The sequence below is a fragment of the Cavia porcellus genome, unplaced genomic scaffold (assembly GCF_034190915.1).
Source record: "Cavia porcellus strain 051 isolate PalLab524CR breed Dunkin Hartley unplaced genomic scaffold, mCavPor4.1 scaffold_26, whole genome shotgun sequence".
NCBI classification, from domain to species: Eukaryota; Metazoa; Chordata; class Mammalia; order Rodentia; family Caviidae; genus Cavia; species Cavia porcellus.
Window position 1 is genome coordinate 8,539,807 of NW_026947509.1, and position 14,895 is coordinate 8,554,701.

The 14,895-nt window shown below is 37.2% G+C and overlaps 1 protein-coding gene across 2 annotated transcripts in view; it reads right to left on the minus strand.

Annotated features, from left to right (window-relative positions):
- Positions 1-14,895, minus strand: part of Spata17 (spermatogenesis associated 17) — a 201,362-nt gene that overhangs the window by 154,438 nt on the left and 32,029 nt on the right. Inside the window, exons 4-5 of one of the 2 annotated variants that reach the window (XM_023566996.2) lie at positions 12,977-13,027; positions 2,161-2,264 (exon numbers count right to left, since the gene is read on the minus strand). In XM_023566996.2, the coding sequence (XP_023422764.1) occupies positions 2,161-2,264; positions 12,977-13,027 (155 nt within the window). The remainder of the gene's footprint in view (positions 1-2,160; positions 2,265-12,976; positions 13,028-14,895) is intronic. The other variant, XM_023566997.2, reaches the window with a different exon arrangement.

Sequence of the window (14,895 nt, forward strand, 5' to 3'; positions counted from 1 at the left end):
TAACTGTGAGATAAATAAACCTTTTCTTCTTAAACTTTGGGTGTCAGGTATTTTGTCTCCGCAACAAAAGAAAAGTAACTAAGGCACATACTGATAATTGAATGTTAGTTTATCTATTAATAAAGTATATTTCTTCACGTGCTAGTGAGTGAGAAGGTTATTATCAATGGACAATGAAGAAGCATTTGTGACAATTATTCTTAAAAACTCTGAGAAGTGCATATCAAAGAATGGAGCTCTGTAATGTAATAAAAATACCACTCTAAAACCAATTGCCAGCATTGATACACCAGGCTAGAGACTGGAGCTATTTCCATTAAACCAGGATGAGAGCAGGCTTAAGAGAAATACAATCAAATGGAAGACAGAGACTGTTGTGCTTACATTTCTCTTGTTGCTGAGACAAAACTCCTGACACCCTAAGTGAAGGGAGGAAAAGTTTGGTTAGCGCACAGCTCGTGGAGGTTTCAGTCCCTAATCTGCTGGCTCCAAGTTAAGGTGATGTGGCCGAGAGGCAACATGGCAGCTGCAGCAGACACCAGACGTGACTAGAACAAAAGGGCAAAAGGGAAAAGTGTGCCCCTTCCCTCCCTTGTACTGTATGGCAGCTACCCACCTCTGGGTGGGTGCAGCACTCACATTGCCAATCCCAGCGCTAGACAATGAACCAATCACTAATGCTAGGCTCAGCTGCCTTCCAAAGGCCCACCACCCATGTCTGCTAAGACTTTGTGGGGACATTTAAACACAAAGCATAACACAGGCCTTTCCAAACCCACATTTCCACCTGCTCACCTCCTTGAATACCTTTTCCTGTTTGGGGTTTGAACTAAGGCAAAGCGAACAAGACCCCCGAAATGCAAAACTGAGATCATACGCTTACCATTTTACAAGCACAGGCTTGGCATTTGCAAGAGATTGACAGAGGGTGTCTCCAGTTTTGGCTCTTTAAAAAAAAGCCTCACATATCCCCCTTCAGTCACACTCCTTCTCACAGTTCCTCTCTCCCTCCTCCACACAGCCTTGGGTGGGTCACTGAAGATAGCCAGCCAGTCTCTAGAACTTTAGATTTTTCTAGAAGCAATTCTCTACAGTTGGTTTATTTCAGTTTTCCAACTTCCCAGATGGAATAAATCCTGAAGATTCCCAAGTCCTTTACTGCTCTTTCCAAACAAAGCAGCCTAACAAACTGTCCATACTTAACTACCAAAGACCAGATCCTGTATATTTATAACATACATGAGAAAGCATTGGAGAATCTAATTTTTAGATATACATTATGATACATATTACTTTAAGGTTTCAGACAAAACTTCTACCTTAATGAATTATTACCTACTATTCTCTCTAGTTCAAAGAATTTAAAGGGTGAAGATAAATTTAAGTGAAAAAATTGAAAGTAAAAATGCTATATAAATGCCAACTATCATTAATTACTATTTCGTTTCTTTTCCTTTCTAAATGTATTTCAGGCATATGGGCACTCACATGTCTTTAGAATGGGGCATATTAAATGAGGCCAGAAACCGTTTTTTAAGTACAGCACACAGAGCTTTGGAAAAGCTGACCGAATAACACTGCAGTGTCTTCCCTATGTATGTCTACACATGATATCCTGTATCCTAAACTGAGGTCCCATCATTGTAGATATTTAGAAAAATTAAGATGGACAGTAAAACACTCCTGTTTAATATGTTTCATGAAGTTTTCTTCATTAAGAGGTAAATTCTTACTACTATTTCTCATCTGTTATCTAAGACTTACCATACTTAAGGATTCATTTTACAGACAAATGCAATGCATCATTTGGTAATTTTATAGACACTGAACTATTTTACATAGGATCGGAATACCATAGCCATAAATAATCTTCAAAAGTATAAGATGTTTACATGTGTAAGAATAATGTATTTTTAAGGTAAATAGAATAACTACAGGTATAAACAATATTCAAGAATATAAGTAATAATCATCAGGACAAGATATTTTAATATATAACAATACATTTTAAGGTAAGCAGAATCATAGCTATATTTTATCAGTAAAATTCTGCCTCAAATATCACTGAGTTGTAGAACATATTTCTAAGCATAATAATAATCAGTATCTCCTGGATAATCTTAAAACTTTCACTAGTACACTAATGATTTTTTTACTCACCTAATTGTATCATTGGCCTCTGAAACGGCTCTAAGGTATTCTTTGAAACAAAAATAATTAAAGCAGTATTTCCGAACCTTATAGCCTCGCCATCGTTTCTGAATCTGTTGGTGCAAATAAAAAGAAAAATATGGCTTTCATTAGCAACATAATCATTCTTCAAAATTAAGGCAATTATGTCTGACAGTTTATCAAATAAACTCAGGCTTTTTGCTACTGTAACAGAATATTAGCTGCAAATATAGATTAAAAACTATGATAGTATCATTCATTTAAAAAATTTTTGTTTCACAAAGTGCTAAACTGTAAATTTAGCAATTAAAAGATTTAAATGTTGCTTTATGGGCCAGGGATTTAGCTCAGTGATGTAAGTGCCTGCCTGGCAAGGGAGAGGTCATGAGTTCCATGGCTGGTACAAAAATATATATATATCACTTTATGAATGCCTATCATTTTTACTTCGTGAGAAAATGGATTTTAGGTTTTTTCATAACTACTTTCTTGACAATTATATTTCATCCATTTTTACTGGTTTCTAAAATTTAGTCTCATCAAGAACTTTAAAAGAAAATATTGTCCTATATCTTAATCATGAGATTTAAATACTTCCTTAATGATACCAATAGCTAACACTTATTGAGTTCCTTTATGCAGCAGATACTATTATAAATGTTTTTGCCTTTATTTATACATTTAATCTTTAGACCATTTTTATGAGATAAACAGTCATTCTCTCATTTATAGACAGGAAAGTAAGTGGCCACAAAAAGACGTTAAGTCACTTTTCTACTATTATACAGCTACTAGCAACAGATTCAGATATCAAAACAAAGCTTAAGAAAACCCATTTTCTTAGTCAAGCCACTGCACAATTGGTGATAAAATTATTGAAATATTTTCTTTACATCCACTATTATAGTTCAGATTAGTTTTTTTATTTTTTACTAGAACATAAAATTTTTTAGAGTAATGGGGTATAACATACTTAAATATGTTTGTATATGTTATAAAGCCCCAGGGTCAGAGATATAGCTCAGTGGCTTAAGCACTTGCCTAGTAAACACAAAGTTATTAGTTCAGTCCCCGTTACCAAAAAGATTTTTTAAAAAGCCCAAATAGTTATGAGCATCAAAATCCCTAACTCCTATATTTATTAATACAATCTCTATTAGATGAATTCAAAAGTTATAAAATGTGACATTAATCTTGTGTGTAAAAATATTTGAATTTATTTAAAGGAAAATAGCAAAGAGGAAAAAATAAATATTGATAAACATTAAGCAAGCTTTCTGTGTGATTTTTCATCTGTATAATTTTCCAATATTTTCTATGCCTATATGAATGATTTACCTGCTATGAATAATTTTTTTTTCATTAAGATATGAAGTCCTTCCAGTGTTAGCACCGTTTCCATCTTCTCTAAACGTTTTTTAAGTAGGAGAGGGTAGTAGGTTAGACCCTAGCTCACTGGGTATTATCCCCAACACCTGTGCTTTTTGAGCTAAAAGATGTTAAATTTAAAATAATTTAACTTTAATGCTAATTGAAAAAGAATAAACTGGATAAATGATTAACTGAATTCAGGTTGTGTTCTTTTTTTTTAAATTCTCTGCTTTGACATAGGACATGTCAAAGGATACTTTGCAAATATTGTACAATCTGAGACATTAGATGCAGATAATTTAAGGAAATGTTCTAGCCAACCTCTCAGCATACAGTTTGTGATGATAACTATCCTAGAGACTAGAAAGTTAAAAAAAAAAAAAAAAAAAAAAAATAGCTGTGAGATGTGACAAAACAATAGTATTTCTCAAAAACATTTTTCAAATTGTTTCATTTTAGTGATATGTTCTTTAAATAAACAAATTTTTTTCCTAAAGTTATACAGTACTCAATTTAGAAATTCACTAATTTGATGGAACATATCATGGCTGACAAACAGAAGGAATTGGTACAAACCATTTTCTAATGAATCAGAATAATTAAGTGTAAACTGTATTCATACATTAATCATACATGGGAGTGAGCCTTACCCAGCTCATGTGATTCAACCCTACAGTATCCTTGTAAGGAAGGAATCATAGGTTCCTAGTAAGAGGAGGAAATCACGTCGGCTGAGTCTAACTAACTGGCACGGTCACATGCCTGGCTGGCTGTCTCAGCACGCTTCTACTGCACACACAGTTACCTGCACACAGGTACGAGCTCTACAAGTGACTCAAGATACACAAGTAAGGTATTGGGATATCCTGCTGTGCCAAGGATGGAGTGAGTCCCTATGACATGAATGTATTGCCGAATTTCAAGTGAAAAAACATCCAAAAAATGTATGATAGAATACTGAGAGGTGTGATGACCGTGGTTTACAACCAGGTAATACTGGAGTAGCAGGTATGTCCATTTCTGAGCAAAGAGTTTGGCAAAGACTGACACTGTGGAAAATCTATGGTAAAACAAGCAGAGTTCCCTGTACTAGGGAAAGCGAAGCCAAAGGAACGGGCGCCTTCTCTCTCCCAACCCAGCAGCTACTGGAAACAATGCCAACCACAGCAGACTACAGCAGGCTGCTCCCCAGAGCCCTCTCAGGTCCTAGACAGTGACGCCAAGCCAGGCACACCTTCCCTTTGCCAGCCAAATCCTTTTATCCACAACTGAATGCTAAAAGGCATAGTAAGTAAGAGACAGTTAAAGTAACAAGTTAAAACTCACCCACACTAAAGTATAATCGATCAAGGTTTAAGCAGCTTTGTGTACAAGATGAAATGGTGAAAAAGAGCTGGAGGAACCAAGCTCCTGAGTGAGGGAAGAAACCGCCATCAGTGGAAGGAAGAATCTCAAATTTACTGAGCTACATGAAAGTGTCAGGTATTATGCTTACCACATTAATTCTCCCAATAGCCTTGTGTATAGAGGAAGGTCTCCATGTTAAAAATGAAGAAAATGAGGGTTAGAAGTTTACTGGAGGTCATATGACCTGTAAACACCAAAGACATAGTCAGAATACAAGCCCAGATTGCTCATATTCTAAAGCCCAGACTCCAACATTCATCTATTGGGCGGGGGGGGTGGGGAGAGAAAGAGAGAATATATGTGTGCATTTTTAAAGATATCATTTTCTTACACTAACGCTAGTCTAGTTAAACTAGTAGTTTGTTCAATTTGTTCATATAAAAACATACAACATCAGTTGATTTCCACTATATGACCAGTTACAGGCACAGATGACATCACCAATTTTGCCTCAGTTTTCCATTGATATTTCAGTACTAACAACTGGACATTTCATTTTTTATAAAAGGCACTTTCAGGATGAAAGATGAATTCTGATAATATTTTTCCTTAATCTAAAAGAATAGGTTATGACTTCCAAATTAATTAATTAATTAATTAAATGGCTAATATCTATGCCCTTCAAAGTAATCAGCAACTCTCAGAAATGATTGGTATAAAACAATTATTGTCATTGATCAGCTCTGAATGGATAATTTTAAACAAAGTCATTGTGTGCTCAGCAGATTACAGCTTGTTAACGGGCAAGTTCTCAATGACCTCTTAAGCTAGTCAAATCAATGATGCATATTCCTCATTAAGTAACATCAAAATGTAAGTGGTCTTATAAATAATGTTTATTTTAAGCACTAAAACAAATGGCAAAAACCTTGCTATCTCAGAGGCCATCTGCTCATCGAAGAGATTTTCCGCCACTGCATGTATTTTTATTCATAAAAATCTATAGTAACCTTAACTGAAGGAGAAAGAGAAGTCTGCTCGCCAAAAATTAAAATGAAGACAAGTAAAACAAATTTACTGAGAATTACCCAGCGAGAATTAAAGCTCTACATGTATGTAAGAACGTACATAATAGAACTAGAACTCAGTTATTCCTGGTTCTACTTTTATTTACTAGAGGGCTCAGCATTCTAGAACACCACACAGAGAAACTTGGAAAAGTGCTTTTACTAAATTTTTACAAATGGAGAACTTAAAAAATAGCAGAAAGGTAATGTAATACAAGTTTTGGTACAACTGCATTATTATGTCAAAACTATGTATGCTGTATACACACATGAAAGCATGTGCTGAACTAAATATGAAAACAGTTTCATGTACACATTGTGTATATATGAAAATTATCATTTTTATCAGAAATTTCTGGATAATTATTGCATAAGCAGATTCTTTAATTTGCTAATTCCCCACTCTACCTCACTTTGCATGTCCTTTCTCTATAAATCCATTTAAACGTTTTGATAGTCATGTTGGCACCTCAAGTAGCAAGAGGAGGAAGGGAGGTTCTTTTGCACAGCAGCACCACCGCTGCCGGGGAAAAGCTGAGGTTCGCTGAGAGATGGTTCGCTCCCGTCCTGCTCCCTAGGCTGATGTTTAAGGGCAATGGTCTTCACGTGAATAAGACTGCCTAGTATTCACTCTGCATTTACACACTGTGACATAATGCTCAGTACCTTTTTACTGACAATTTTACCCATCTCCACCTAGTTTTAATAGTGATTACCCTAAGCACGAATGCTTGTGATTACATGAGGCTGAAGAAACGGAGATGAACATTTATATATCTGACCTAGTCAAACACTGTAAGTCACTGTACAGCTTGCTTTTACATGTTCATATTTCGACACAAATGTAAAACAAAAGAAAAGAGTAGCTGGAAGTCACAAGTTATATTAATTTTTATAAATTAAAATTTTATTACATTAACTTGCAACTGTAATGGGTTACTAAAGTTAACATATTTTTTTGCAAATTTGAGTGAATTATGTTTTAGCATTCCTTTTGTTTCTGTAGTTTTTAAAAAAATAAATAATGGGCTTTGGCACATTAAAATCATTTAAATTTAGCACAACAGTAAAGAACGATTTGAATTTCTCTAGATTCCAGCAGAGTAACTGCATGTGATCAATAGTATGTACAGGGATTCCAAGGTAAAAGGAATTCTACTTGAAATAATTACACCTCTAGCTCTTTAAAACTCTGTAAGCTTTACATTATTATCATTTTTTCATTGCTCATAAATCTTCAAAACATACAGGAGAAAGTATGATAAAATATTATTTTATAGAGATCGCTAAGTTGCTGCCCACTAGCATTTCGTGAAATTTGCGTCCCTATGACACCGCGCAGTCATCCCAGGATGAATGGGCAAGTGCGGACCCAGGACGGACGAGCGGAGCCCATGGAGGTTTCCCGGAGGCATTCCAGGGTCCAGTCAGGGAAGTACATAACACTGAACCAGGAGGCCTCTACTTAGTCTTCCAACAAAGGCACCATTGCCCAGGCAAAATGTCCCATCAGTAAAGATGCTCGTGAACTGTGAAGGCACGGGGGACTTTTCCAGGAAGACAGGGTCCTAGTAGTACAATTTCTCTAATAGTTTGGTCTAGGTTTCATATAGTTGCTCTCATCCAGATTTTGAAAAAAAATCAGGCAACCAGGAGTAGAGGCAAAAGGACGACCCACAGAGGCAGTGACGGGGACCTGGGTGAACTCAGACACCCCAGCCGAGTTCCATCCTAACACTGTTCCTAGCTTCACAACTTCAGGCAAGACAGCTTCCTGTGATTCTGTTTCCTCGTTTTTGAAACTGTGCTCATAGTGATACCTACTTCGGAGAGGGGGTCTGGAGGATTGCAGAGAATAATGCGGATATTTGAAATGAGATATTTGAAATGTGCACCACGAGAATGGTGCACACAGAGTGGCACCTGCAACACAATTGCTAGCTCGTTGCTAATATTTGCTAGTGTTTCTGACCTGAAGATCTATCCATGGGGATCTTTTCCTTCCCTGATCTGTGAGACACACAGGGACAGTTAATGTATTAACTAAGCACATTTAGCTGTTTCCATTCACCTTCCCCTAGGAGGAGTCACTCTGTTAGGTAAAGAGGGTCGGTCTCCTTGGCAAGGGTGATAGTGAATGTGTGTAACGCCCCTGCTGGTTACTTTTCCCTGTAAAAGCCGAAGCACTGGGTATAAAGTATGTGCCCTTCCACACCAGAGACTCCAGCGATGGGGCTGCTCAGTTAATACATTATTGATTGAGAACTGTGAATCAAGGTGCTGGAGGAAAGGAACAGCTAATAAACTTTAGATAAATAAAATAATTCCACTAAACTGCGCTATTGTTGCTGTCTGAGGATACCTTTAAAAAGCCTTTCCACATATGAAGTAAGTACTGACCTTATCTAAAATTGTCACAGTGTTATTAGGAACCCAAGTATCTCCACCTCGTAGATGGTGGCCCTGAAGTGACACTCGAGTTATCCGCTGACTTGGATTTGCTCTCTAAGATCAGAAGGGGATGGTCAGTTTTATACCACATTAAAAAACATACACATGTATGATTGAAAATATTTAAAAATCTGAATGTTTAAATTTTTAAAAATGTATTACAGTAAAAGACATGGCCATGGATCCCCGTAAGATACTCCCTCTGGCTGGGAACACCCTGATACCACTGATTTTGCTGCTTTCTGAAGCAGTTCTGCAAATCCTCTTTTGTAAGTGTCTTTAGTTGCGCTGTTACCTCTGCCTCAGCGTCCTGCCTTGATTCCAAACCTTTACCTTTCATGGTCATTTTGATTACTGAGGGGCTGGAAGTCCAATGGCGTCAGATCCAGTGGGTAAGGGAGACGAGGACACTGCAATGCTGCCACCAGCCTGCTTTCCCATAAGATGGCACTTGGTATGGCACGAACCCTATTTTTGACCTCACATATCTCATAAAGATGTGAAATGAAACTTTCAGAACTAGTTCAGAGAGTGGCAAGAAGGATGAGATAACTGCCTTTGAAGAGAGGGAAAGTATTTTCAGGATTAGTGGCATCGTGTTATTTAATACATTTTTTATTGAAAAGCACACCAGATTTTTTTATCAGCCTTGTAAACCACCAATCTATAGATGGAACCAGGACAGAAAACAGATGAGAAAGAGTTGACACTTCTATGGTATGCAAAACTGTCTAAAAAGAGAAAACTGAAAAATTCAGAGCCTGAGTTCAATAGGATTTGCAATAGTGGCCAAGATGCTACCAAAATAGCAGAATCTTAACCTGGAGTAAAGTCAAACTGGCATATAAAATGGAAATAAAGTATCACACCACGAAACAGGAGGAGTAGGAGCCCAGGAGCTAAGATAAAAATTTACTAAGCAGTTTATTGCGCTATTAATTGACTGCCACTGGCCTAGCAGCAAACTAGCAACACGGGTTCTATAAAAGCATACTGTGGGCTCTGCCAGCAGCTTAGATCATGCCAAAGCTCCCTCAACCCAAAGTCCTGCAAAATTGGCTGAGTCTTAAACCTCAGGAGGTCTTCCATGCACCTAGGAACTGCTCACTAACCAAATTCTCCCCCTCTCCCAGCTGATCCACATCACGGCTTGTTAGAGTCATCACAAAAGGCTTAGAGATCCTCCAGCAAAGGTTTAAAGAATTCCCAACTCAGAGACACAGAGAAGACAATGTTTAAAGCGAAAGACTTTTATAAACACTTTGCCTAGCAAAACAACGAGTCAGAGCTCACTGGAGCTCACCGGGCCATTTAGGATTATTTACATAACTACCTCCCACACTTCAAGCACTGGAGACCCGAAGATGGAGAAGATGCAATCCGGGCCTCAGGGGGCTTACCGCATGCTATGCATGGGAGACTGGAATGGAAACTAGTCAGGATCATATAATATTACAGGTTCTATCGCAGAAGTCTATCCATGGTAAATTAGGGCAATAAAAACCCAGAGAGTGATTAGAGTCAGCAGGGCAAGGGGAATCATACATTCTTTAGAGAAAAGGTGACCCTTTAAAAAGTACATGGGGCAGAGGAGAAGATTAATATCTATTACATAAAACAAAACCGCATACGTGTGATTTGTGCTTGATTATAAAAGAGTGACATGTACTTAGGGAGGCATAGGGTATAAATGAGCTTTCACGGCCCCTGTGCTTCACCAGCCTTGTTGACAATTGGATGTAATTAGTTGTCATGCTAGCGATCAATAGACAAATGTACACCCTACAATCAGCTCAGAGCATGAGGCCATCTAAAATGAGGGTTTTTTTCCTACCTATTTTAACGTGAAGATTCTATTTACAATTTGAAATATATATATTTATTGTCTATATAGATTATTGGCAATTATCTATTAACTTTAGAGGGTCTTATACCTGGATACCCACAGCCACCCACGCTTAAATTATTTTGAATGCAGTTATTTGGTAGCTCATGAACTACAAAAGAAGAGCTATAGTTATTAGAAATAAAACTTCAGCTGCTGGTTTTCAGTGAGGGTTGTGATCCTCAGGTTCTACATGGACCACTCATCCATGGTATTAACCACACGCTTTGGCAGAGATCAAAACTTTAAGAGGACTGTGCAGCAAAAATCCACAGATAAATTCAGTTCTGGTCATTGGTCATTGTAATCAACTCATGCTAAAAATTGACCTTTGTTGGCGAATTACTTATGGCCTCTATGCAAGTGAGAATTACTGTGGTCTGTCCCAATTCCTTGATTTAGGAACATAAAGTACCAAGTCTGTCACCAAATTAATTCACCACCAACTGCTGAAGGAAGCCCTCAAACTTCTTCATTAGAGAAATGATTTTATTATACATTACCCACAGTAATATCGACTGATTTTTCACTGAATGTTCACAGTGGGTCACTTCAATTTCTAGATTATGCTCAAGGGTTTCCTCTCTTCATTCGATCCCCACTGTATTCCCTCTGGAATGACTTCCCTCATGGAATGGTTTGTCAAACCTCGATTTAGTAAGGGGATGCTTTGCTGGAATGGATTATTGCAAGGGGAGAGAAAGGCAGTGACTGTTCCAGAAGTGGGCTATCATACTAGGGAAAACACTTTGACAGTAAGATTCACGAGTACCCCAAGAGGTAGGTACAAGGAAGTTATGTTTTTATGGAAAGGTGTAAGTAGGCTAGAAAATGCCTGCTGTGTGGCAGTCGGATGACAGAGTGGCCTGCCTGGGCAGTATATCACAGAGCATTTCACCCCAAAGCCAGGCCATTCTCAGGAGGGGGGATTAAAGAGAAGTGTGCTGGCCAAAGTTCAGGAACCCGGGGCAAGATGAGAAGCTGGAAGATACTTTGGTTAATCTGTTGTTCCAACTGATCATAGAAAATAAGCAAATTAACTAATCATTGGGGAGGTAAAGAATGAGAATTTGGAGGAGGTAAGACCAGCCTTGTCACAAGTAAATGGGCTGAACATCTGTGTCTTACCCGTCATTCAGGAAGGGTGGCTTTTTGGCAATAATCTGTTTCCAAAGAGCAATGAGATGGCAAGGTTGTCTTTTAACCTTTGCTGTTTTCCAGGATCACAGGACATAGTTAAAGTTCAAAATTGTCTACCGATCCTAATCAGGGACCAACTGACATGGAATGTGCTATCAGGAAAGACAGGTTTGACTATGATGTTGGAAAAGAAGAACATTCTGGCTTCCCAGGGGCTTTACTGATAGCATGTTGTAGATGCGGTTAGTCTAGGTTAAAAGGAGCCTCAATGATTCGAACCAGATCAGCATTCAATGTGAATAACACACAGAATCCTGCCCCTCTCTTCTGGGCTTTCAACTAGTCGCACAAATGACCTAGAAGATTACCTTCTGTGATCCACCAAGACCGATGGAGAGACCCAGACATGGCTCTGTCACTGCCTTAGGTTCTTGGGGATACACTCTGTGAGGGACAGGTGACATGAAAGGAGAAGAAAATACAGAACTGAAAGGGCTTAGCAGTTAAGTCTGGCAGAGCCATACAGGGAATCAAAATCCAGGTTACAGCATTCCCACTATCAGAGGAAAATCAAATTGTTTTCTTTTGCAAATAGTACTGAAGGAAATCGTGCCCTGTAGTGGGGGTAGCTGTTGGTGGCTCAGGAGTGGGAAGATCTATTTCTTCCTCTTTTTTCCCACAAACTCCAGAATAGCACAGAGGTGGATGGAGATTTTGGAGACAGGCTCTGGTCCAGGCTTCTAGCACACTTATGCCTGAGAAGAACTCACTTTATCTGAAGCCATAGAATAGTCAGCATAGCATTAATTAAGCCACCAAGGCTCAAACCTACCTTTCAGAATCTCCTTGTACTTCGCCTCAACCCAAACAAAATCTGTCATTTTCAGAATTCAGGACTAGCAGATTAATGCAATAACATACAATAAGGTGAAAATAGGTCTTAAAGACATTAACCTACAGAATTTCTCCATCTGTGATAGCTTAACAATTAAGCTGTTACCATATCGTCTGAAACAAAAAATAATATTGCCCATTCCAGGTTAAAATCAGTTTCAAGCCCTACAATTGCTAAGTTTACCATTCTATTAGAAAAAATAGCACACAAAAATGATAAAAATAAATCCTGTAAGTTGGAAACTGAATTTTATTACTATCAATCATATGCATAATTTCTAATTGATTTCTACTGGGAGGGAGTCATACACTCCACAGCCATGTTCATCTATTTATCACCATATTTTATGTGCCATATGGAAACGAATACATTGCTTTATTAATATTTGGGGTTTTTCTCCAGCTATGGCTCAGAGATATTTAACACTCTAAAACATAAGCATTTATAACTACATATTTTACATTTTACTCTCATTTTTAATGCTGCCAAGATTATTTAGCATAACTAACTTTTTAATCATGTACTCTTTTCTCTGTTAACATTAGCATATCAATCAAATTTGCATTATTCTGCTTTGCTCATTTTATTAAAAGCGAATTCAGGGCACAATTGACTTTTCATTTGTTTAACAAGTGAAGAAATATTTACCCTGACAGCCATTGCATTGTAGAGATCCATCTTCATAGTATAATATGCTACCTGTGAATCAAGGGGAAAAAAGATGGCATACATTTCAGTTACACAAAGACTGCGAAGCCTATTTTTACATATAAAAGATAAGAATCTTTATACATAATACATAATAAGAGTTCTAGGCTTAGAAAAATGAAATCAAACTTTGCATTGAAGAGATGGGCTTCCTAATACATAATGCAAGCTTAACCAGGAAAATCTATGGTAGTCAAAGTAGGAGCTAATGGAGATATATGATCATAAAATGCTCTCCGCTGAGCTTGGTAATCAATGGTGCTCTACTGAGAACAGAATAACAAAGCAGAAATATTCACAAGTGCTGGTGACACGTAGTATTGTATGATTTATTCACTGGGGTTCTTTTAGCCAAAACTCATAGAAACATAAAAGGAATTCATATTTCAAGACGTCTGGTTTAATGAAAAATTCAAAGAAATGCTGTCTTCAGTCGAAATCGTTCAAGGATATGGGTGCAGCAATGGAGTGAAATTGTGCCTTCCAACCATCTATGTAAAATGTTATGTACTTAGCTGCCTCCTGAGTAATCCTTGGGAATTTTGTTTCATTTAATATTCATTTTAACACCATAAAATCATAAATACAGTAGTACCATGTTACAGCAAATCCCTGGAAATAGTAAAGATTTCCTAAAGTCTGTTTCTCTCTCTTAGAGACATACTTATCTATTAGTATACAAAACACCCTTAGAGAAAATAATTATTTAGCATCATAGCTGATTTCAATGAAAGTATGGCTTTAAATAAAGCTTCTACATCTGTGGTATCATTTAATTAAAAATGCAAAATGAGCATAATTCATGACAGTACAGTGAACAGTAAAAAGCACTGAACATCACTGTTCAACAAAATACATAAAACTTCATCCACGTTTATTAAATAGAAATTCATTCAACTAAAATCACTTCAGCCCAGGTACTAAATGCTGTTTTAGGCAAAAATTGGGGGGGTCCCTCCAATTTAGGTAAAATGAGGGTCCCTCAACCCTTTATCAGGGGATTTTTCTTCTCTATAACAAACAGGTATTCACATAAAAGGGCTTCCTTGTAATTAGTATTGTTTGAGTTGCCTGCTCTAATCCAAAGCAAATTGTCGGTGGAGAGCAGTGCTGCTGGATTATTTATCAATAAGTCTGAGTAATTAAGAAACAGTTTGCTGCAATATGTTATTTACAAATGAACACAATGGTGTCACCTCATTTCAAATTCTCTTTTCTGTAGTAAGTAAGGCATAACCTTTGGAATTCAAGGTGATTTGAAATATTTATTTTAATAATTGTATTTCTTCAAGGCACACTGAAACACACACAGGCATTAGATAGTTTTATAAAGAAATACTAGAAACTGTATGTCCCTAGAGTTTTGGCTCTGCAAAAGGTATTTCTTATCTTTATCATACCATTAATTAGGTAAAATGAGACAGTGTATGAGTTTTCAAGTCATAGACCTGAGTTGGATCTCTGATTTTGTTTATTCTGGCTTGTGGATTTGAAAAACTTACTCTAAGTTTCTCAGTCTTGATTTCCCAAATTACAAAAGAGTACATCACATGCTTCATTGACCTGGTGCAACTCTAAAGAGATGAAGCAGTTAAGGCACTTGGGGCACAGTGATGTCATCATGAAAGGGATATCGTAGTGTTATTTTAAAAGTATGTAACCAGCTATAAGCAAAATTCCAAAATGTATAAAGGTTAAATTTTATTATATCATAAACTAATGGAAAAGAGAGAGACAATTTTGGAGCCTAAGAATTCTGAACTCTGGGTTTGGAGATGGAAAAGAACTTTGGTTCTGGCATATCAATCTCATGTACATCTGTACTTGTTCTCAATTCTCTAGTCCAGATGCTCTTGAAA